Raw genomic sequence first — 23592 nt, 5'->3', positions numbered from 1 at the left:
AGGCTGTTGTTAGCCTTTACTTTAGCAAGGCTTTGATGTGGTCTCCTTTTAGTATCCTGATGGGCAAATTGTTGAGATACGGTGTGGATAAGTGTGGACTATAGAGACGTGGAAGATTGGATGGACTGCTGGGTTCAGGGTGCTGGTCAGAGGTACAAAGCCCGGCTGGCAGCTGGTTACCAGTGGTGTCACTCAGGGATCTGTAATGGGGCCAGTACAGTTCAACGTTTTTGTTAATGACCTTTGTTAATGTACAAGGTTGTGGACAATACCTAATTCTGGGGCAGGTTCGTGTGCCAGAGGGCAGGGCTGTCATTTAGAGGGACCTTGGCAGGCTGGAGAAACGAGCTGACAGGAACCTCTTGGAAGTTCAGCAAAGGCAAATACCAAGTGCTGCCCCTGGACTGGAGTAGCTCCCTGCCTCAGGCCAGGCTGGGGCCGACTGGCTGGGGAGCAGCTGTGCAGCCCGGGACCTGGGGGTCTTGGTGGAGAACAATTTGGACAGGAGTGAACAGTGTGCCCTTGCAGCAGAGAATCAGCCGCGTGTTGGGCTGTACGAGCAAAGATGGGTCAATCCTGGCTTAGAGAGGTGGTGGGATCTCCTTGGAAATGTTCAAAACTCAGCTGGACGAGGACCCGAGCAATCTGATCCAGCTGGCCTTATTTTGAGTGAGGGGTTGGCACAGAGACCTCTAGAGGTCCTTCTGACTTAAAAAATACTCTGTTGTTCTATGATCCTGTAATTTTCTTTGACACTTTACAGAGAAATAACTTAGGATTCCTAACTTTCCTGCCCCTTAAATTCTAGTAATGAACACAGTGGAAGAAAAAAAAAAAGTAATATGAACTGTGTGTAAAATACCTTCTGTACCCAAAATGCACCTCAGAACAGATTGTTACAGCGTTACTGCTACACAACTTAATATGCTGCTACTGTTGTGCCACAGTCAATCCAGCAATCCAGTATAATTCTGTATATATGTAATTTTCGTAGTCCTCTAGAAGATTACATTTGTCAAAAATAACCTATTATTTCAAGTAGAATAAAGCAAAATCACCATTCACGCTGCATTTGAAATATTTGCAAGGGATCAAACGTGATGCAGAGGGAAATGTGCACAGCGTTCAGGGAGGTTATCAGAAAGGTTTGTGCTTATATTCAAGGACAATATTTTATCCATTTTGTTAAACATAATGGAGAGCTTCTGAACTTGGTAATCCTCAAATGGGATGTCAGTCTGAGCTTTATGGAGATATGCGATTCTTAAACTCACATTTTCCTCTTTTCCTCTGTCAGGTTTTGCAGCGACTGATTAAATCTAGAGGAAAGTCACAAAGTAAACACTTGAATGTTCAGTTGGTGGCAGCTGATAAACTTGCACAATGCCCACCAGTAAGTACAGAAGAAAGGCTAAAGAATTTGTGATACGTGGAGTTTTAAAGATTTCTGCTGTGTTGGTCCTTGATTATAGCTGAGTTCATACGTTATCACTTCACTTTATGGCGATTCAGACAGCCCTGCAGTTGCAACCCTTGATCAGCTTTTATTGCTAAGAAACAAGTTGTTTGATACTTTCATCCTGATTATGTCCTGTGCTGGGTTTATTGTGATCTTTGGCAAGGTGACAGGTCAAAAATGATGTGTATGGTAAAACTGATCTACTAGCACATGAGCAAATTACATCGTTTGTGGAGCAGTGCTATCTTAAGGTTCTGAAGGGCCAAAGTCTCAGACTCCTGGTTTGAGAGGAGGCTGCAGAGGACTTTGCTTCAGCTGCATTGTGAGTTCAGACCCGCCATCTGTACGGTGTGAGTCGTGTGTCTGCATGCATGTGATCCCTGAGCCTCCTGACACAGCAGCGCCTGCGAGCCACTCCAGTTACCTCATCGGAGCACAGTCACCGACCATTTTATCAAAGATACTGATCACCTTCAATAACCTGCTGCTTAAGGAGCAGAGGTCCTGGATAGCTGATCAGGCAGGCAGGCGCTGTGCGGAAAAGCTGTACAGGTGTTTGGACAGGACAGCTCAAACTTGCTGTCATTTTTGAAAACCACGCCTGGTTTCTGTGACAGAGAAAGCCACTCAGTGGAAACAAACTTGGACGTGGACTTGCTTTTACGGTGTAGTAGCTGTGCGTAACATTGGTCTGATAGTGCAGAGACTGCTGTTCGTACCAGGGGAATAATCAGGCAGTCCAGCCTATGGCTTGCTGATTGCCCATCTTTCTCATGCCGAAGAACTGTGAGTAGAAATCAGATTAATTCAGAGAAATTCAGAACAGACGCTGGGAAGGTTTCCATGATCATACTTTCTGACTTAAAATAGGCAAAGTGCTGGCAAAAGAAATGTCTTGGAACAATTTAGGAACAAATCTGGGAGTTGAGATCAGCAGAACAAATGCCCGACCCTAATGGTCAGATAATACTTTTAGAAGACTTTGCCTTGTGTTATGTAGACCTTAAAGAGATTGCCTCCATTTCAGATGGCTTTTATTCTCAATTCAAATGAAAGTAACAAAGTTCAATGGAGTAATGACCCACAAGGATTTATTTCCATGAAACTTAACTTGGTTTTGTATGCTTCTGAAGATACCAAACTTCACAGCCTCTTCCGCTCTTGTCCCCACTCGCCATAAAAAGATGATTCAGGTATTTCTGGGCCCTCCTCCTAAATTATAGCAATAGATGTTGCTTTTTAACTGTTCCCATTGGTAGGAATCGAGGCTGAGCCATGTCTCCTTTAGGCCAGTGCTTTCATGCTCCTCAGATGTCCCAGAGCTACTGTTGGTGGGAATGGTGGCTCTCCATCCAGCAGAAAGGGAGACCTGGAGAGAGCTTTCTCTTTCTCTCTCCTCTTGCCTACCGGTTGACCTTTTAGGTTAGCTCCTGCCATCAGGTAGACCTTGCCTAATTGCTAGCTAGTGTGTGGAGACTGCCAGCCTCTGCTGCACTGGGGTGCCCACCTTTGCCCGTCTGGAAGAGACCTCTGTGGCCTCAGGTTTGCCCAATAATTCTGCCTTGGTTAGCAAGAAAGTGGGGTAATTCCGCATGTATGGATCGGCTTTCTGAAAAATACCATTTCAAGCTGACTGACCCTGCTAGTGAGTTCAGGTTATGTTGGCTCAGTAGTTTCAGCCAGATACAAAATTAAGAATAATTAATGTGGATCTGTGAAAACTTTTAATTTTGGTAGGTTTTTGTAGTGTTTTGGTGTATATTCAGGCTAGATTCACACTGAAATTTTAGAAAGCAGAGAAAAAAGGTAATCGGCTTGACTGAAACTTCTGTCCTCCTTATGTAAAAGCAGAATGGTTTAAGAATGTGTCCAGAATGAGAGATCCGATTCAAATTCCTCCTATGCCTGATACAGGGCAAGAATTTAAACAATCCAGAAAAGTGCTGGTGGTGGTATGTGTATGTGTGTGTGGGGGTGGCTCAATTTCTCCAGTTAAATACACTTTTTACAGTGCCCACTATGCCCCAGACAGCTTGCTGTTTCCCTGGCAGGTGTGGATTTCGCAGCCACCCTCCTGCTGTCCCTCTTGCCCCATCAGCACTACTTGCAGATGTCCAGCTGTCAAAAGTGGTAGATGGTGACTGCATATACATCCAGCTGGTTGTGTTAACTGCAAAGACCTGTAAGCTTCTGGTTACAGTAACTGTAGATCGCTTTGCTCACTGTCTTATCCTTGTTTTCCACTTCGAGCAGCACTGAAAGATGTTCAAGCCATCTTGAGTTCTTCTGGAGAACTAAGCTACATTATATTTCTCACATGTAATTTTCTACTGAATTGTTATCTCTTACAATGATGATGGAGAATTCCTGTGAGCCATTTGGGTCCCATTAGTTAAATGAAAATTGTACACTTTTCTGTAGTACAAAATAATTTCTATAAAAGCATATACCTTCCTAACTCTTCATGGGTGTGAGCCAAGTTAAACGGAGTTGCACCTGCTCCTGTTTGAATACGGCTGGTGGTATTTACACCAAGCTGTCACTGAGCTTACACACAGAACAATCCGCTGCACATTCTTCACATTTGAAAGGTGTATTTATTTTTCCACCTGCACAGAGAAGCCTGTGCATGTTTCACAGTCTTGTTTGCTCTTTATACAGTGATTTCCTCTTACTCCACTTAGGGTTGCTCACATCAGTTGAAATGAGGCAAGTAGCTGCATTGATTGAAATAAACAGCGTGCAGCAGCAGGATGCATGTAGTAGCTTGTTCGTTGTATCGTGGCACTTAGATTGGCCATCCCCAGGATCTAGTAAACTCTGCCTTAACACCCAATCCTGTAATGGTATTTTGTTGCCTAAGGCAACAAAGTTGAGACCTCACCTGGATAAGAAAAATATTTCCAAATTTCAGAGTATCCAGATTTCAAACAACGTGTAACCGTACTTGCTCAGAGGCTGCCTTCCACTCTGGCTTGCACCACAGCCTTCTGCAGAAACCATCTGATCAGTTGTGCACTGTTTCATTTCAAGAAAGTTATTGCTCGCTCAGAGCACTCGAAGGGAGATGACAGTCTTGGTTAAGTTTAAATTAAAGGACCAAGTTGATCCATGATTTAATTAAGTAAAAGTATACTGCTAAGACCAAAGACACTGCTGTCCGTCTTCTGCACTGTGACCTGCTTCATCTGTTTTGCAGCTCAGATTCCTGCAAGAGGAGTATTTGTTTAAAGTCAAGATACTTGAAAACCATAAAAACCTCATTTTTTTTCATTTGCTGAGAGCCAGCCTTAAGTAATCAGATGGTGCTGTATGTCTAGACATTTTAAAAATAGCTGTCTTTTTTGGCATATTTAAGTTCAGGAACTGCTTTCATTATTAATTCCTTGCTAATCTTTCACTGATGCTGTTCAAGCCAGTGCTAAGCGTGCCTGTCACTGCATGACTCTGTTAAGCAGGAACATTATATGGCTCAAAGAAACATGAACTGTACTAACCATACAGCTTTGAATACACTAGCCATATACAGTTCAGTATGATTGTTTTCTTTAACTTTTGGATTCATGCCAATGCTGAGAGAGGGTACATACCCCTCTGGTCTATTTGACGTAACCTGAACTGAAATGCATTGGTATAACTAAAAATAGCCAGTGCACCAGATACATCTACAAGTTTAAATTTCTCCTCCTTCTCAGGTACACCTCTGTCCTTGCCATTCTGTCTGGGGCATCTTTGCCCCCAGAGCCTGACCTCAGAGAGTAAGATGCAATTTGGGATTGTCCTTAGCTGTACTAACTCTGGGCTATGCCTGAGGCTCAGTCCCTCTTACATTCCCTCTCCCGAGCATTCCTGTGGGTGAGGAGGATGCCTCTGCAGTCATGACCATTTTATTTTGTGTTGCTAACAGGGGGTAATGCACCTAGAATATTTCACAGTGGTTATACAGTAAACCAAAAGAAATAGCAGAGGACAGTGGCAACTAATTTTATCTTCTCTTCAGGAAAGACCACTGCTTTAATGTATATCACTTAAGAAATACTAGTATATGGAAATGCTCATGATAACTATTTTACGCATGTTGTAAGAAAATATTGTGGTGAATAAAATGCATTGTAAGGAGAACTGGGAAGAAACTGCTTTACTCCATGACCCTTACAAACAAGGATCTCCTTAAAAGATTCTTTCCTCCCAAACACAGAAATAGAACAAATGCAGTTTAGCTCTGAGCAGAACTGTTAAATGCAAGAAAAAAACCTGAGTGCTTTCTCTGTAATTTATTTTCCCTGTAAAACGCTGTAGAGCCCTGGAATCAGGATCCTGCCAGTTCTGCAGCTTTTCCAGGTGACTTTCAAATGACAGCCTGAGAGAGGCTCACCATTACCAGTCCTAGTGTTATTTTACAGTTAACTGTTAAAAAGGTGACAGTTGTACTGCAACTGTTAAAAGTTCTTCTTCCCTAAATTCAATTTAATTGAGATCACTGTCAAAAGACCACGTGAAGCTACATACCGTCACAGAACTGGGCGGTTTAGGTGTGTTAGCGAGAGTGCTAGCTGTGCCATTTCTTAGAAGTGCACGAAGCTGTTACTCCATTACAAAAGGAAGCCATAGGCAGCAGTACTGGCGTTCCCATCTCTGATCTCTTTGTCTTACCTCCACCTTGCAGCACGTTTAGTTATGCCAATACAGCATTTTGTGAGCTCCCTGAATCAACTGATCCAGGTTAAAAAGAGACTTGAGAAACAGTTCCCTAGTTTAGCAGGAGGAGGTTGGAGGGTGTTGGAAGAGCGTTCATTGACCTGCTCACTGCTAAAACCCCATGCAGCTGAAAACATGCCTTGAGACAGAATTACCTTGCAACTGCAAAGCTGAGTTTTGTACAGACGGCCAGAGCTGCCCTCAAAGTGGTGGCCGGCTGTGCAAAGAATGAACAGCAGAGGGGAGCTGCTTACTGGTCTCAGACCAGAAAATGACAATATTCATTCTTTATTTAAGAAAACACATATTCCAAGTGTAATGTTTTAATTTCAGTATTTTCCAAAGCGAAGTATATGTAAGCAAACCACATTCTTTTACTTCCGAACTTAACTATGTTTGAATTACTAACTTCTTCCACAAATGATGATGTGAGTGATACAATGGAATATGTAGTGTATCAACATATGTTTAAATAGCAAAGGAAGGGTGTAAAGGGTATAGATAAATAGAGGAGCAAAACAAGCAGCAATAAACACTGAATTCCACCGAAGGATGTAGTGTTAGGAGTATTCTTATTAGAAGAAAACTCCATACTTGCTGGCAGAGGAGGAAACGTTTCTCTACCATGCTGATAAGAGAGAATAAATTATAAAATAAATAAAAAGGTTTTAGTATTAAAGTAAGTTCTGGACCAGACTTGTGGGCAGCTGGATGCACAATCAAGATTTGTGATAAATTAATCATGCAGTTTTATATCTTATTCTAGAGATGTCAGCTCTGTGTATGTTGGATAGATGTATAAATATGCATGGGGGACAAGCAGCCCGTGGTTTGTATCTGTTACTCTTAACACCTGCAACACCTGCACTTATTTTTCGTTTCCTGTGCTATTTTCACAATGTTGTTTTTCCACTAAGGCGCGAGTTAAGATTAAAGATGAGGTACGAAATTTCACTGCTGAAAATATGTTTATATTTCTCTTGAGGGACTCAGTGTATGATGGTTTACTATCAGCTGTTTGTTACCAGCGTGACAAATGTTGTGCTGATAAATAATCTAAAAACATTCTCTGCAGAGCGTCCCTTTGACTTCTTGGGTAGCACAGAAGCCACATGGCTTTGAATTCCTTCCACGTTCACTGGTAAATAGCCTCTCTGTGGATTGCATGGTGAGCAGGTCTGAGGCAAGTACCAGGACTTGCGGCAGGTACTGTCCCCTGGTACACAGATTAGTAGGGAAAAAGGTCGCACCTGCATGGTCTTGCAGATTTGAGAACAGATAGGTAAGACTATCCAGACAGGCATAAATGAAGGTAGTTAAAAAACAGTGCATGGAGAAGGTCTGTGAAGAATTCCCAGCTGCAAGCATCTGAACGGCTGGATGTCACGCACCAGCCTTGCTGAAGCAGAAATACTGCTGCTAACAGAACTGCATGCTGCGTTCACTGAAGTGGAAGTGGTTTTAGGGGCATCATCACTCTGGAAATGTGTTCACAATTAGGATGAGAGAAGTATACACGAGTCCTTGGGTCTAAAACCAATGCAAGGCGCCCCTGTGTTACTCTGACATCTGGCTTCAGTTCCTATCTTAGAGCAAAATAAATTCATTAAAGGAGTCTTGTGCCTTTGAGCGTGGTAGGGCTTACGCAATGTCTAGTGAGCCTCGCTGAAAGGATACAGTGAATTCTGAGAGCTCTGGCTTTTGATCACCTTACAAACCCGCTTGTATAATTTTCTGTGGCAATCCCATGCTCTGATTCTTATTTATTGAATTTTAAAGGATTAGCATGATGAGAATTGTTTAACATCACTTTCTTTTCATCTGTAACATTGTAATGAACCAAACTTTGTTGTTGTGATCAGGAAATGTTTGATGTAATTTTGGATGAAAATCAGCTTGAAGATGCTTGCGAACACTTGGCAGAATATCTTGAGGCATACTGGCGTGCTACTCACACCACCAGTAGCACGCCCATGACTCCTCTCCTTGGGCGAAATTTAGGATCCACTGCACTTTCACCATATCCTGCTGCAATCTCTGGATTACAGGTATGAAAATACATTTCAGCCCCAAACACCAGTGCAGATCAGGTGGGGTTTTTTTAATCTATGGGACAGTAGCGTAAGATGTTTTATATAGCATAACTTACATTTGTTTCGTTAGTTATTATTCACTGTTTGGCCACTGCCAGCAGTAAGAAGGCAAGCTAAGGCCCGTAATCAGTGAAGAAGCAGTTGTCAGCTGAGTGCTGAAGCACGGTGGCTGCTCTTGCTTTAAGGGGAAACAAAATGGCTGTAAGTTTTCTGGCAAGGAGTGAGTTCTTGAGGCAGAGTTGAATGGCACTCTGTCCAGTGGTATCATAGCCATATTAGAAAACGGCCTTTTTTTAGTCTGGAAAAAATGTCACTGCACATGAGACCCTGTCAGATTGAGAATAAGCATGTACAGTATGTCACAGCAGTTGAGCTAACAGCTACTGTATTTAAGAATGCAGAACAGTGTCTGTAATGATCCCTTTTATTTCTACCCTCATAACTTCACAAAACATTCACTTTTGGGTGAAAAACTTCCATGCTTGTCTCTTGTATCAGCAAAATGCCTTCACCTTTTTGAGTTCTTTGAGTGTGAATAAAATACATTTTTTTACTCATTGAAAAAAATTCTGACCATTTTTTTCCACAGGGATAGCTCAAAAACGGCTGAACTTTGAAACTTCAAACGTGGCATGTAAATAGTCCTTAATGAGAAGTACGTGCTTTACTAAGTTTGAAAACAGAAAATGTTTTTGGTTAATAGTTACGAATGCTTGAGAAGATCAGGATTGCAGCGAACTTCTAAGTCTGAAAGTTTCAGAAGGAGTTCTGTATGTGTGTGACTTTCTAGGAGTTTGCACTTTCTAATGTATGTCAAAAGTAGAGTTGAGCAAATTACATTTAATGAATAATTCACCTGACAAATTTAACCTCTGCTCTGCTTGTAGAGTATCTGGAAGCAGGTAACAATTTTGAAGGAAATGATGCATTGTTCAGTGTTTTCAACTAACATAAAGCTGTTTTTTCTGTGAGTGAATTGCACTTCACTGAAGGTGCATGGTACTTGACACTCACATTTCTAATGCTGTGCTTGATTTTATTAGGATCAGTAAATCACTGTTTCCTGACTGGCTGAACGCACAAGCACTGTTCTATTAGTAATAACATGCACATGTAAACTGTTGTTTCCATTTTCACTTGCCTTAAAATTTCAGTTTTCCATCCCTTCATGACAATAAAATACCATCTGCAGAACATTCACCTCTTCAGTTTCATTTTGAAAACTGGGTGTATCCACAGAATTTTTTTCAGGCATTTATTTCTCTCTGATCAATGGACACCAGCAGTAACTGTGAAATGTTGCTCCATTTACTTAGGGAAAACTCACACTGAAGATGAAAATCACCCCTGTGCAGTGGGCTGGCTGAAGGTATGCATCACTTAATCCCCACTTCACCCTAATTGTGAAGGCTTAGGTGGGACTTGAATGGTGCTAGTTCTCTGCAGAGGGGTAAATTTCTCCCTGAGTGAATGATGCTCAACTAGAGACTGCAGGATTTGGCTTTCAGTGCCGCTTAAGTGTTCAGGCCCATTTAAAGAGTTCTGGTGTTTCACATGGTTATCTCGCAGTAAAGATTTCCATCATCTGAAGTGCTTGTCCACCTAGAGGTGTTATACTAATGCAAGCCTTTGGAAGGATTTGCATCAGTTTTAACTGTAATGAATGGGGTATGGTAATTAGAAAGCACTCACACGAATCCTGGGAATTAAACTAGCTTAGGTGCTTATGATACATTAAGAATTTATACTTCTTATGACCTTGTGACTCCTTCTCGCCTGATACCTTGGGGAACTGAACACCAAAAGCCCAGAGCCTCGTGTAACAGTCACACCTGAGAATGATACAGATTTGCTGGGACAATCTGTACATACTTCACCTAATCAAGCTTTAGGAGTATCCCTTCTTTACTTGATTGTGGCTTGGACTTTAGTTTACTGAGAATTGAAACTTCTGATTTAACTTAAGTCTTTGGGCTTCGTGAAGGTCATCAGGGTGAAGTTAAATGGCATAGATACAGAAGAGTCGGAGTAAAAGAGAGGGTATATGCGACAGCATGCTCTGGCTGTGTCCCGTCGCACCGTGGGTGGTACACCTGCCAAAGCCGGTGGTCATTGGGTCCTTGGTCATCATGACCTTGCCTAAAGGGGAAGATGTCGAGGTTGAGCTGTGTGTTTTTGCAGTCCTCAATAGGAAGAGTAAATTTTATCATTGCTAACTCCTAGGGGCCAGTCCTTTGCCTTTGTGGCTGATCCCTGGTTAGCTCTAAACCCCCACAGTTTAGTCTAATTTCAGTGAATGGACTTAAATCCTATAGGTCAAGTTTTGGGGATATGTGTTTCTTAGGCTCCAGAGGATTTGCATTTTAAGTCCATTACTGCAGAAAACGTAATGCAGTTTATCCTTCCAACTGTGCTGCAGGATCAAAAGTTATTTGGGGAATAAGACCAGCATGTAACCACACCAGTGTTGTGCCACGCTTACACCTCTCAGGAGGTAAAGAGCGGGGTTGGAATGACTACACAGTCGAGGCAGGGAAACAGGAAGGTTTCTAGAAGGGAGCAGGTTGCGGCCAGAAAGGTAAATTACTACAGGGAAGATAGAGGGTGCGAGCACAGAAAGTTAAAGTTGCAATTGATTAGGTGATTATGTATCAAAATTGCATGCCTAGGTCAAATAAATATGAGAAGCATAATTTGCAAAGAAAATATGTGGACTTTGACATATAATCGCTGCTAAAACATGCTGTAAGGAAAACTTGGGGATAATGTGGTAGAAGTTGCTACCCACTAGCTGAGTGTGTGAATTTGCAGAAGGGCACCTTTCCCGTGCCAGCTCGTTACGTGGAATCTCTCAGTGAGTAACCGTGGTAGCCTCAATCCACAGAAGGAGATGCGACATCGTATCTGCTGTGCTGTAAATGTATACCTGTCTGCACAGTTACTTCCCCATGCAGACAAGCCTTCTGCTATTAATTATGCAGCTAAACAGTTGCCATACAGAGAGGGCGCAGCAACAGGAGGAAGGTTTTGTAGCACAGAGAGCATCGGCCAGAATTTCAGAGCTGAGAGGAGCAGGTGATGCTGTCTGTGCGCAGCAACCTGAGGGCACAAGAGTGCAACCGTCATGGCAGCATTCTCTTGGCAATTACAGGATCAGAAGAATGACGCTGGGTGTGTAATCTAGAGAAGGAAAAGTATTGACCGAGTTCGTTCTGAGAGTACGGATGGCTGTACTCTTGAGAGGTTTAATGTGTGGTGACAGCAAACAAAAATTTTTTTTAGGCTATTTCTTCATTGTGCCAGTTTACTGGCAGAAAAAAATACTAACTAATTTTGTTCATGTCACAAATGTCGCACGTTATCATTATGGGAATGTGAGGATAGCAAAGGCTAAACCTTTTAATTAATAAGTTATCTTAAAAAAGGATTTTCTGTCAACATATTTAAAATATTTATTATGTTTTAGTTGAGAGAATTTGTTAATGTCTAATGATTTTAGCCACCCCTTAGCTGCCTGGCTAGCAGTCCATCATTTGTTTGGTCATATGAAGGTTTTTAAGTAGGGCTCAGAGCTGCACCTTGTAAAAAAACCCGAACCAAAGCAACAAACACCTTCAGATGTTTTCTAAAACCACATAAATCAATGCTTGAAATTTTCTAAGCAGAATAGAAGCATGAATGTTACGTTCATGATCAGAGAAAAGTGATAAATGCTGAATACATCAGCTCACTTTTCATGCTAAACGGCCTGTAATATTTAACAAGGTGAATACCACAAGGTACGCATCGTACTACTGCGTTTGGTCTGCTTTCAGCTCTAGGAACCAGACTATTCTTGTAACCCATTCCTGTAGCATACAGACTTTAATATAAAATGAGTAACACAAAAGTGGATGGATTCTGAAAGACCTCAGAATAAGTCTCAAACTAAAAAACGTAAAATACTCTTTGTCTGTATTAATGCTTGGATTCTTTGCAACTCATAGAGCCAGCGTATGAGGCACAGCAGCCATTCTGCAGAGAACTCTCCAATTGAGCGACGAAGTCTAATGACCTCAGATGAAAATTATCACAACGAAAGGGCTCGGAAGAGCAGGAACCGCTTGTCTTCCAGTTCCCAACACAGCCGAGATCACTATCCTCTAGTGGAAGAAGAATACTCTGACTCATACCAGGACACTTACAAACCCCATAGGAACCGAGGATCCCCTGGAGGATACAGCCATGATTCACGACACAGGCTTTGAGTTCAATGACCTGGGGAAAAACAGTATTCATCAGTTGATAACTTGCCATAACGTAGCTAGGAAAAAAGAAAAAAATCATCTTAATTTGGCAGAGGTAACGCGGTTATACTGAAGTTGCACTCTGCTGTCACTTGATGTTAAGTAGGGGGCAAAAAAAAGTTACCACGCCCTTACGTTTATGCCCGATCATATAGATTGTTTTTTGGATTTTTATTTTAGTAGAGCATTTGCATTTATAGCCATACTTTTTCATGTCGTTAGATATTAGACACATCCGTTTGTAATTTAGGGTAATTATCAAGGCACTTATAAAATAATTTCCTGTGCTGGAAATTCCAAATGACCAGTTCCAGTTGGAACCAATTTATAAACCAATTCCTGTTGGAATTCGGGTGAATTGACTGGAAAGTCGACTTGATCATGTTGCAATCAATCGAAGAAAAAAAAAAAAAAAGAAAAATGAAACATCTGAAAATTACAAACCACTAGAAGCCAGAAAGTCAGCTACAGTATTTGTTTGCTGGAAGCTCAATTTACATTTAAAGTTAGAATAAAAGGATTTATTCTAACTACTTATTTCCAGAATGGCTTTTTCAGACAAACCAAATGTAAACTATTGAGAGTGCCAAATATCACAAATTATTGCAGCAGTTACAAAATACTTTCCAGTTTGAAATTATTTTTAGACCTGGCATGAATGTTGCAGCAAAATGATTTCTTTAGTTTAGCCAGTACTGACATTTTTGTTGCGGTCAGCAGTGATGAACTATGACAGGATAAGGGGAAATAGAAACAGGAAAATGAACAAACTTAAGAATAGTTTGTATGGTTAGAGGTTGAGAAGAGTCTTTTTTTTTTTTTCCTCTCGTTTACCTGAATACAGCTAGTAGTCCCAAAATGGAACATTAGTGTATAGATACGTAATATTTTTCTCCCATTTTTAGTATTCTGCCTTTTTAAATGGAAAACAATACACTCTTCTTACCCAGTATGTAGAGTACCTACATTCCAGTACATCTGAGTACCTTCCTATATGTTACATCTTTCAAAATCCATCTTTGAATGTCTGAAAATTCAGCATCGCGCAAGAACTCTCCAGATCGGTTTAAATTTCAGTAATGATATCTGAGGGAAGGGGGCAGGGTTAAATACTCGTAAACGATGAACATTTAAAATAACATATCGGCCGGAATTAGCTTGCAATAAAAATGGGAGTATCAGAAAAAAATCTGCTCACAGTAAAGTCGTAGAGCTGACATTTTTGATTCAAAGAACTACGATGAATCTTCAGAGATATTGCTGCCTTACTTCCCAACAACCGCTTCTTTTCACCTACTGAGTCTTCAGTTTCTTTAAATAGATAAATTTATGTGATTGGACCTTATGTCTTACATGATCAGTGAAGCCTTAGATCCAGTGTGATTGAAAAATTTACCATAATTGACCGTTTTGTACAGCCCACTAATGTCTTTAAGCAGAGACTCCTGAAATTCCCCACTGCATGCATTTTCTAAAATTGACAGAACTATGCTGAACATGCATTTTTTTAATGCAGGTTCATGTCAAAACTATTTTTTCAAAAATGAGGATCATTAACTTTTGTATTTGCTTATTTTCTTCCCAAACCCTGCTAAAAGGAGGCTTTAAAAGCATGTAGCACTAAATGAATTTCCTGAATATTACGGTTTCTCCTACTTTCTGGACCAGCTGGCAAAGATCACTGGTATTTTCCACCACCATTGAGTCTGGTTATCTTCTTGATGTTAACGATGAGAAAAGTAATTCGTCTCGTATCTGGTACAACCAAAAATGATGTACATCTCTAGCAGCATTAAAAGATTGCAGATGCATGATTAATTTTTTAAGCAACTTCACTGCCTGAAAGGCAGCCTTCAACGCCACTAGATGATTCGAATGGGCCAGTTACCAAGGAAAAAATGAAAATATCTGCATCCATTGGAGTAACGGAGTTAAGAATGGGTATGACAGGCCTGATCCTGTTTCATTTTCTCAGGCTGAATGCCTGCAGATTGCATTCCAGAGCATTTAGGCTGAGAAAGCACTGCAGGATCTGGTCTGGGAATGGTAGCTTCAGCTGCCTTCTCTAACATTTTCTGCTATAGCACAGTGGAGCATACTCCAGTAATTTTTACAAATCTTTGTTACGTGTACAGCACACATACCTGCATGAGAAAGAAGGCATTAGGCGAAACATTTTTTCTATAAGCTTTAATAAGTTTCTTGTTTGTGTGCATTAAAGTATTAATTGCAAAGGATGCACTGAGATGTATAAACCTAGATTAGACAGCTGTTTATCTTTATTCTGTGGTAGCATTAGGTATCAGATCATTTAACTGCTTGAAGATATTTGCATTTTAATGGCAGGTAGCTGCGAAGCACCTACATATATTTTCTAGTAAACAAGGTTACTGCTTTATCATTTCCTAGACAAAAGTGTCATTTATTTCTAGAGCCTTCTGGAGCCTTGGTTTTAAGTCTTCCATGTCATGCTAGTAAAGGGAAAGATCGACACAACACGTATGCACAAATTCCATCACCTGCAGCATCTGAAGTGCCAAAACTACTTTGTTTGTTCTAATAAAAACAAGCTTGTGAGGGAAGTCGTGTCTTGTCTTGAACGAACACATTGAGTTCCTTTATTACGTGGGTTTAAGTTTACTATTGTATGTAAGTAGTTTACCCTCTCCTCTCCCACTGCCCGTTCCATTTTAATATAAGAAATCTGTTATAAGTGGTCCAGCAGGTCTCCTTGCTTGCTGGTTTTTTTCTTCTTTGAAGATAGATACATCTTTAAGTACAAATATACCGAACGTGCTGATAGATTATTAATTTATTCTAGATACAAGCTATGGGAACTCTTTATTTTAAAAAGTAAATTATTTTTAGGAAACACGGTAATCAGTAAAAGCTGCAATGTTGATCAGGACATATTAACTCATAGTATTTGTATTAGAACTTCAGCAATGCTAGCCAGCTGTATTGTGATTTATTATGCAATGGCGCTATATAAAATTGTGAAGTTCATGTATTCCTGAATGAATACGAGTAAGACTAATTTTCCAGTCCTCATACCATTTCTTCTTGTTATTAAAATATTATTAAAGATCAGAGTTCTGTTCCTAAGCTCTGGCTTATACAGAGGATTTTTAGAAATGTTTATAAAAACTTTGTTGTTGTTGTTGTTGTTGTTATCCGAGTTTTTCCATTAGGACACTTTTGGATTAATGATAATTTAGCCAATACAGGTGATAACAACAATCTTAATAGCTAAAGACAATATATGTCAGTGCATTCATAAGTTTGTGAATGAATTAACAAGGTATTTTAAAAATCCTGAAGCCACTATGAAGACAATTAATTGTTAAACTTTTAATTTAAAATACTTGGGCAAATTGTATTTAACAGATGTACGGGTTCTTTTACTGGTTCCATAGATGAACATTTAGCCCATGGGATGTGCAACTCGCAACTGATTATGTTTTCTGACTGAGTATATTATGAAATTATGTTTAAAGGAATGCAACTAAAGCTGTTCTAGATCAGATTTTAGTTTATAAACAGTGGGCCAAATTAGATGATCATTTTCTAAACAGGTCGGCCTGGCAAAAATCAGTTCCTCTGCTTGAGAATGGATAGTGCAGTCTGGCCCGACACCTAGATTTTATCCCGAAAAAATCATCGTGCCACGGAAATCAGGTGGCGCCCCTGATTTTGTACTTGATAAGCAAGAGCAGTTTCTGAAGCAAGTGCTGTTGTCTCTTGCTGATCACCCTACTTCTCAGCTGCTGGGCACTCGGCCTGCTCCTGATACCGTGTCTTTTTGACTTAACTCTGATGGACCCAGATAAATTAAGCGTGTTTGGGATTGGAGGTGGCTCTGTGACTCGGCAGACACAGTGGCCAGTGATCGTACGTTAGTGTTGGGTTTGCTGCAAATAGGAAAACGTTTCACTGTGTTTTCTCCAGGTTTGAAAGCTGCTTCTGAAGTTGATATTTGGGGGTTTAATCTTTTGTGCTCCTTGCTTTTAAAATAATGTTTAATACGTACTTAAGAAAGTGAAAATTACAAAAAGGAGGAAAGGGAGCTGTAGGAATAACAGGATGACGGTAGTTCCTCTGGATGTGCGTAGGCCCGTAACTTCAAGTGCAGTTTCACTGCAAATCTTCTGAATTCAGCTTGGTCTCAATACCGTAGACTTCTCTGAAACGTCCCAGAGTCTCGTATCTTCACTGAATTACCATTCTCAAAATCATATTGCTAATACTGTTACTTTATAGCATACTGATTTGGGTAAGTTAAGGCTTTCGTGAGTAATTTTTTTCTTTAAGAATGTATTAAATGCGTCCTCTGCTATATTTTGTTTTCCAAGTTCAGTGCCTATGAAGCCTGTCCTTGATTCCATGGTCGTCTTTTCTTTCTGGAGCAAAAGCAATTGGAGACCACAAAAGAAAAAAAATCAAACGCCTATTTTGTAAAATACCATTTATACAAATCTGTTCTCGCTCCTAAAAATCTGTATTTTAAAATTGGGTTGTATTACCCCAATCGGTATTAATACAAGTTTGGGTACATGGGGTTCTGCCATCATGTATTTTGTTGCAGTTACCCCTCCGTCCTTCAAATAGTGGTTCTACAGAGAGTAACAAGACTGCAGGATACTGTAACGTAGCCAATTTTAACTCTGGGGAATTAAGTTCCCACTATCTTTAAAATGATGCCAAAAGAGAGTATATTATTTGAAGAGTCATCATTTGAATAACCTTTTTTAGATTGTTATTGAAGTCCAATTTATTTTATATAGAAAAATAAAGGGATGTCTTTAAAAATAAAGGGATGTTTTAATAATGTTGTAAAATGTATGTAAGGAATTAACTTGGAGAAAGAGCTGAAAATGCTACTTAGTACTGAAATTTGTGTTAAGATCTCTTTCGTGATTTGTGGAATCCATTTAAGAAGTCAAGAGAAATACTGTAATTGAATCCATATAGAGAACCTTGGGAGAAGGTAGAAATCATTTTAAAATGTTAGTAAGAGCGTGTCACTCCTTTATTCCTTCGAAAGTGGTGAAACTGGGAGTAGCATTGGCTTGGTCTCGGTGATGTTTAGTAGACCTGCCTTTTCCCCTCAAATTTCTTGGCAGTGACTTACTATCTGGACTAGATCTTACAGATACCTACTACTGGACACAGTGTTTGGTACTGTCCTCTCCGAGAGTCAGTATTTGCGAGGTCTGACCATAAATGTCACCTACTGATTATCATATGCCTTACCAATACTTCCTGAAAAACAAAATGCAATTAAATTTAACACCACAGTCCCCTTCGATATTAATTCTACTCTGTATAAGCAGTAGAAAATCCATATAGTGAGACAATATATTGTACAGTACAGAATAATATATTTTGCCAATGATATAAAAACAGAGCAAGGAAAAAGAAGCACACTTGTAATAGCACAATTTTACAATAATTCCACTATTGCATTTGGCATTGTTTTGGAAAAAAAGGGGTAGATATTTTGATCCCGTGTCAATGGATTTATTGCATATTTCATCAGTTTAACTTGCTGCCTGACACGTCATCAGTTTATTTCTAAGAAGCCTTGCATTTTGCATATGTGATTCATTTTTCAATAACTTCTATTCCTTCCATACTATTTAATGAAAAAAAAAAAGAACCTTTTAAAATTAGAAAGTCCACTGCATTCATTCCTGCTAATTTCCTCCTCAAAGCTGAAATGACAGGAATAACTTCAAATTTCGGCCAACGTATAGATTTTGGCATACGACTGATGACGATACCACGAATACACTAGTAGCCCAAGGTCTGGAATGAGGTACTCCCAGTAAATAAGTTCTTGGGGCTACAGAGCTACTCGCTTTCGTGTATGGGGACGGGGAGGTGGGGGAGAGAAGAATGTTACACCGTTAAGAGCCGTGGACGAGCCCACCCAAAACTTCCGCTGGTATTGCTGAGAATTTAAAACGTGAAGTAAGCCTAAGGAATGCCTGCTTAGGCCCAAGGTGTGCGTACACGTGAAACACGCCCGATTCTCTTCTCATGCAGAGAGAGGGAAAGTCAGCGACGCTGTACAAGAACAGCGTAGGAAGAGAATCAAGCAAAATGCAAATTGTATGAATGCATGGGAAATAGAGGGGTGAAGAAAGAACGTGAGAACGGTCCTTCAAACTGCAAACTGCGGACCTTGGGCTTCTCAGATCCCAGAAAATCTCTGTTTCTCACCCAAACTGGTTCCCAGTGATAGCTTGGCAGGGTTACCTCTAGCCTCACTGGGAGCCAGTTGAGAGTCACGCTGGTAAAGGCATTACTGCCTTTACTAAAAGGAAATAAATTACCCACAAATTTGTGTTTTCTGCTGATTTGCCCCTTTCTGGTTTTACTTCTATAGATACTGTATGTGTAGCATTCTACGAGGCATGCTGGGTAAAATATACTATGCAAATGTGTACAGTGTTGCATGCTTTGCTCTCCCTCTGCTTTTAGTGGCTTTCAAAGAAAAAGAAAAAAAAGGTGTTGTTATTTTTGTGATCAGAATCATTTAAAAAAGAAAATGCAGACTGCATGCCGATAGTATCCTCATTTCTATGGATTTGTTTTATGGAATTTAGATGTACAAAAATGAACTGCATTACAATAACTTTTCTACAATAAATGAAAAAACTACAAACCGTTTAAAAGTCTTTTAAGTCTCTGTATTCTGCACTCAAGATTGGAAAACAGCTCAGAAGAGTCACTTGAAAAAACCGTTCAGAGTGTTGCAGTATTTTTATTGTTGGCCGATAGCTTTTGGCAGCAGCTTCACGTGTTGGCATTTTTAGTAAAAATTAATGAGATTCTGAGGAAGGAGATGCATCTGGTCTGTGAAATGAATGATGTTTATTTTTAAATCTATCTGCTCTTAAATAGCTGCAACTCAGAAGTACATAAATACATATATCTCACTATTCCATCGAGAAGTAAAATACTTTCAGCCAACTGCTCAGTTGAAGGGCTCTCATGAACGTTAATCGTCTTTGGATCTGGCCCTCGGTACGATCTCGTATTAATTTAAAATTGGTTCCTAGACACAAACAAGTATCGGACTGATATGAGGTATTAAGGATTGAATGAATAATTAAAAGAAGATGAAATACTGTTTTATAGTATCTTGAAAACAAGAAAGCACTGAAAGATACTACCTCTAGCAGAGAGTTCCAGGCTACCTCTTCCAAAGAGTGAGTAACAGGAACCAGCAACGTAACAGAGATGCTGTGATCATCAAAAAAACCTGGAAGTACAGCGCTTTCAAACTCGGTACGGCAGCGGGGCACAAAGCCAGCTACACGGCAGCACGGGGTTGGACTGAGCCCCACCAGACCAGTAAGGGCACCGTGCTGCTGGGTTCCCTGCGCTACTGCCCCTCTCTTCGGGTTCGGCAGCGAACCCAAAGGTTCGTGCCGCTGCCGGAGGGAGAGCGGTGGTGGCTGTCGGCAGGGCTCGGGCACGTTTCACCCGTTGGGGCGTTCCTCTCGCATCTCTCCGGGCCTGTTGGCGCCTGCGATAACCAGTTGCACAGTGTGCTTGCTTCCTCAGCGTTTCTGTCGGGAGCCTGCCCTCGAAGGACACAAATACATTTACCAGGTAAGGTGCATGTTGGATGTGAATTAACGCCGGCTTTTACACACCTAATGCATGTGCAGGGCTTTTAAAATTCTGCTTAATTGAATTATCTTGTCTAAGTGTTCAAAATCAGATATAAGCACATGAGTTTTAATCTAAGCTGTTAATAAAGAGCTTAAGTTCTTTCAAATAAATGTAACAGAGGAGAAACGTATTCTTTTGCGTGTTTTCACATGATCCTAGAAGTTAAAAGTTCCTAAGCCACGTTATCTTGTCTGTCTTCTCTACATGTTCAGGTTTCTTCTGTGTAGAAGTATTTTCCCTCCACTGGTGAAATCCTACCTGTAGGCAGGTGACGCACTTCTGCAGCATGGAAGTGCTCAGATGACCCACTGTCTGCCTTACGGTTGCTTGGAACAAAACATACGCAACCTAAAAAAGGCTTTTCGAATTTCCAGGAGGAAACTGTGTAACTGTATTCACGATAAGCCATGCCGATTTGAGCGCTTCTTAGAAAGCTTCCACCAGCAATGGGAAGCCCAACGTTAGCACGTTAAAAAAGCAGCAGCACAATACAGGTTAAACCAGGCTGCCATGCAGATGTCTTAAACGACAGTTCAGCTGCCAGAGGGGCCAGAGATGAAACCTCAGCAATAGCTTCCTAGTCCTAAAATACACCATATATTCATTCACCTTGTAAAAATGTCACTCCATTTTTGCAGCTGTTGGGTACGGGCAAGCCGTTGGTGGTCGGGGGTGTTAGGGGGCAGTACTATACTAGCCAGCACAGTCTGATGCGGCTCCAACAAGTGCTGGCTGCAGCTTTGTGGAAGTTGCTTCAGTAAGTCACTGGGTCTAGCAAAAAAAACTACACGGGGGAAAAAAAACGCAGTGCTCGTCTATTTAAAGAATCAAAAGAAATGGTTTAATTGAATTTTGCTACCCTCTCATGTAGTTGTGCAGCCTACCTAACCCTGGAACGAGCCCACGGGTTTCAGGCTCACTCTGTGTTTACACTAGGAGAACCCAGAATAGAAACGAATCGTATGCATCTGAAATTCTCAGCTGAGGTACGGCAGAAAGGGGGATAATTGTCGGCTAATGAATAATTAATTCCATCGCAGGCTGAATGCTGAACTTGTGGAAAGTGTATCACATTGCAGGAGCTGCTTTATCTACCTGCCAGTCACACGCCGTCCCAGTGACTGCAGCTCTAACACGGGGACTGACGGTTCCTGCTGTACACTTTGATTTCCCTTTCGCCTTCCCCCATCAGCTTCTCCAAAGCCACTGCACGCAGCTAGCAGACTTCCTTGCTTGTCCTAAGAGGAATACACCAATCTTGGTAACTCCGGCAGCTGAACAAGTATGGAAGGATATTTGTGCATTGCACTTACACGTGATAACGCATCGCTACTTTTCCAAAGTCATGCTGATTGTCACATTTGTGGTTAAAAGTTAACAATGTAATTCTAAAACAGCGAACCAAAACCATAAAGGGTAAAGAGCCTTCATATTAAGAGAGACGCTTTTTTTTCCACAGACTGCCGGTGGCTGTTTCGCAAACGAAGGTTTCACAGAGTAGCCGGAAGGTGTCTGGCCTAACTGTGTTTTTCCCCTGCCATATTAGGTAGCTGATACTGCATCGCTACTGTTAATGCTGAAAAAGGTGTAAAGCATGAACACCACGGACAGTAATACGTTTTATCTAGTTAAATTTTAAACCTGGATGACTCCAAATCCATTACTAGCGCAGTGCATGACTTATTTTTATCCTATTAAAGTGGTAACATGCCAGTTTATTATCAGGATATTTATTTTCTTCAACTGTCGAGGACCATGTATTCCCCTTCACTGCAACAGAAAGCATGAAAGCTTGCAGACGCAGACAGAAACTCAGAGATTACTACTGGCCTTGCTACTTTGACTATGGGCCAATATTGCAGCAGGGAAAATAAAAGCAAGAAGCCACTGTCAGAATAAAAGCTGCTAGAAGGAAAGAAGCAAAAAACTCTGAAATAAGAAAGGAGCGTACCATATGGGAAGGGGGCCAGATACCACGTGGAAAGATGAAAGCAGCATACCGGGCAGCAAGTAAGGAAGGCGGAGGTGGAGCTGAGCGAGTAGGTGCGTCAGCCTGCAAAAGAGTAGGGGAAAAACAGAGCCAGTGTAAGTGCCTATGTGGACAGGAAAAAGGGAGGCCGCGATGCAGGCGAGAGAACAATACGGAACGAGGAGCAAAGCCAGGAACACGTACTATCAATGACAGAAAGTTATCCTGTGTAATACTGACAGCTCTGAGGAACGTAAGTACGTCCAGAGGACTTAAGGACTTCAAGGACAGAGAGGCTTCTCCATCCCAAGGCATCTCATCTCAAGAGGAGCTTCTCCATCTCAAGATGGAGGCTTCTCCATCCCACGTGGGGACAGAGCACGACTCCAAGGCTGGCTCAGCCGCCACCCGGCCAAGCTTTCGAACGAAAAGGAACTCAAGTCGGATTGCTGTGGTGATAACTAGAGGAGAACCTTTTGACCTTAAAAAACAGACTTCCCACCAGTTTCGCTCTTTCACACTCTCTCCCCCAAAATTACCTTTACTTTTTCAGAGAACTGCAGGTGTGGGTTTTCTCTACCATGCCCACCAGTGGTCTTTAAAACGCAGACGTGTCCAACAGCTGCACAACCTACCTGCGGCTCCCTAGATAACACTTTTTAAGTTACAAATCCTAGCGCCGAAAACACCCATGGCTTAAATCTGCATCCTTCCACCGGTGTCACGGCAAGACGGAACACGACTGACCCACGTAAGACTAAGCAGTTAGTAAACGCCTTGAGGCCGAAACGTAGGTGGTGCTGGGCATTAGCCCTGCTAGACAGCTTGCAGGTAACCCAAGGGAGACGCCGCGGCGTTTCTCTGTTAAATAAAGCAGTATTTTGGTCAGGGAAAAGACAAATGAGGGCAAACATCCCCCGTCTTGTCTCTAGCCTATCACACAGCGGTGCGCATAGCCTATTTATTACCTGTTGGCTTTTTTTTTTTTAAAGAAATCCCTGAGGTTTTCAACGCCGTGGCAGGTTTGGCCAGAGAAATTGGTCTTTAGGGGGCCTGGATGTTTTAAAAATAAATAAATAACGAGGTGAATGTCGAGTTTCCTCAGCCGCTGCTGCTGAGTAACGACTTTCCGAAACCGGGCCTCGGGCGGGAAGACCTAAACGCGAGCGGCCGCCGCGGACCGAGGCCGCGCTCGACCCGCCGCCTCGCCTCAGGCGAGGCGGCGGGTCGAGCGCGGCCTCGGTGCGCGGCGGCCGCTCGCTGAGGCGGAGTCGCGTAATGGCGGCCGCGGCGGCGGCCTCGCCCCCCCCCCCCCCCCTCCGCGTCACAGCGACGCGTCCGCCCCCGCCTCCCCCGTTCCCTACGGTGGCCGCGGGGTCGCTGGCGGCAAAGGCGGCTCGT

At 41.6% G+C, this 23592-nt stretch overlaps 1 protein-coding gene across 4 annotated transcripts in view; it reads left to right on the top strand.

Moving 5' to 3' along the window:
* The window catches only part of CACNB4 (calcium voltage-gated channel auxiliary subunit beta 4), a 112302-nt gene extending 96676 nt beyond the window's left edge, over positions 1-15626 (top strand). For 2 of the 4 annotated variants that reach the window (XM_076343197.1, XM_076343198.1), the window contains 3 exons: positions 1298-1393; positions 8020-8205; positions 12237-15626. In XM_076343197.1, coding sequence (XP_076199312.1) covers positions 1298-1393; positions 8020-8205; positions 12237-12497 — 543 coding nt within the window. In that variant the 3' untranslated portion in view covers positions 12498-15626. Of the gene's footprint in view, positions 1-1297; positions 1394-8019; positions 8206-8839; positions 8901-9566; positions 9620-12236 lie in introns of those variants that run through there. The other 2 variants (XM_076343199.1, XM_076343200.1) reach the window with 2 other exon arrangements.
* The last annotated feature ends 7966 nt before the right edge of the window (positions 15627-23592 follow it).

The sequence above is a fragment of the Aptenodytes patagonicus genome, chromosome 6 (genome assembly GCF_965638725.1).
Source record: "Aptenodytes patagonicus chromosome 6, bAptPat1.pri.cur, whole genome shotgun sequence".
In the NCBI taxonomy this organism is placed as follows: domain Eukaryota; kingdom Metazoa; phylum Chordata; class Aves; order Sphenisciformes; family Spheniscidae; genus Aptenodytes; species Aptenodytes patagonicus.
This window is presented reverse-complemented; position numbering and strand designations above follow the sequence as displayed.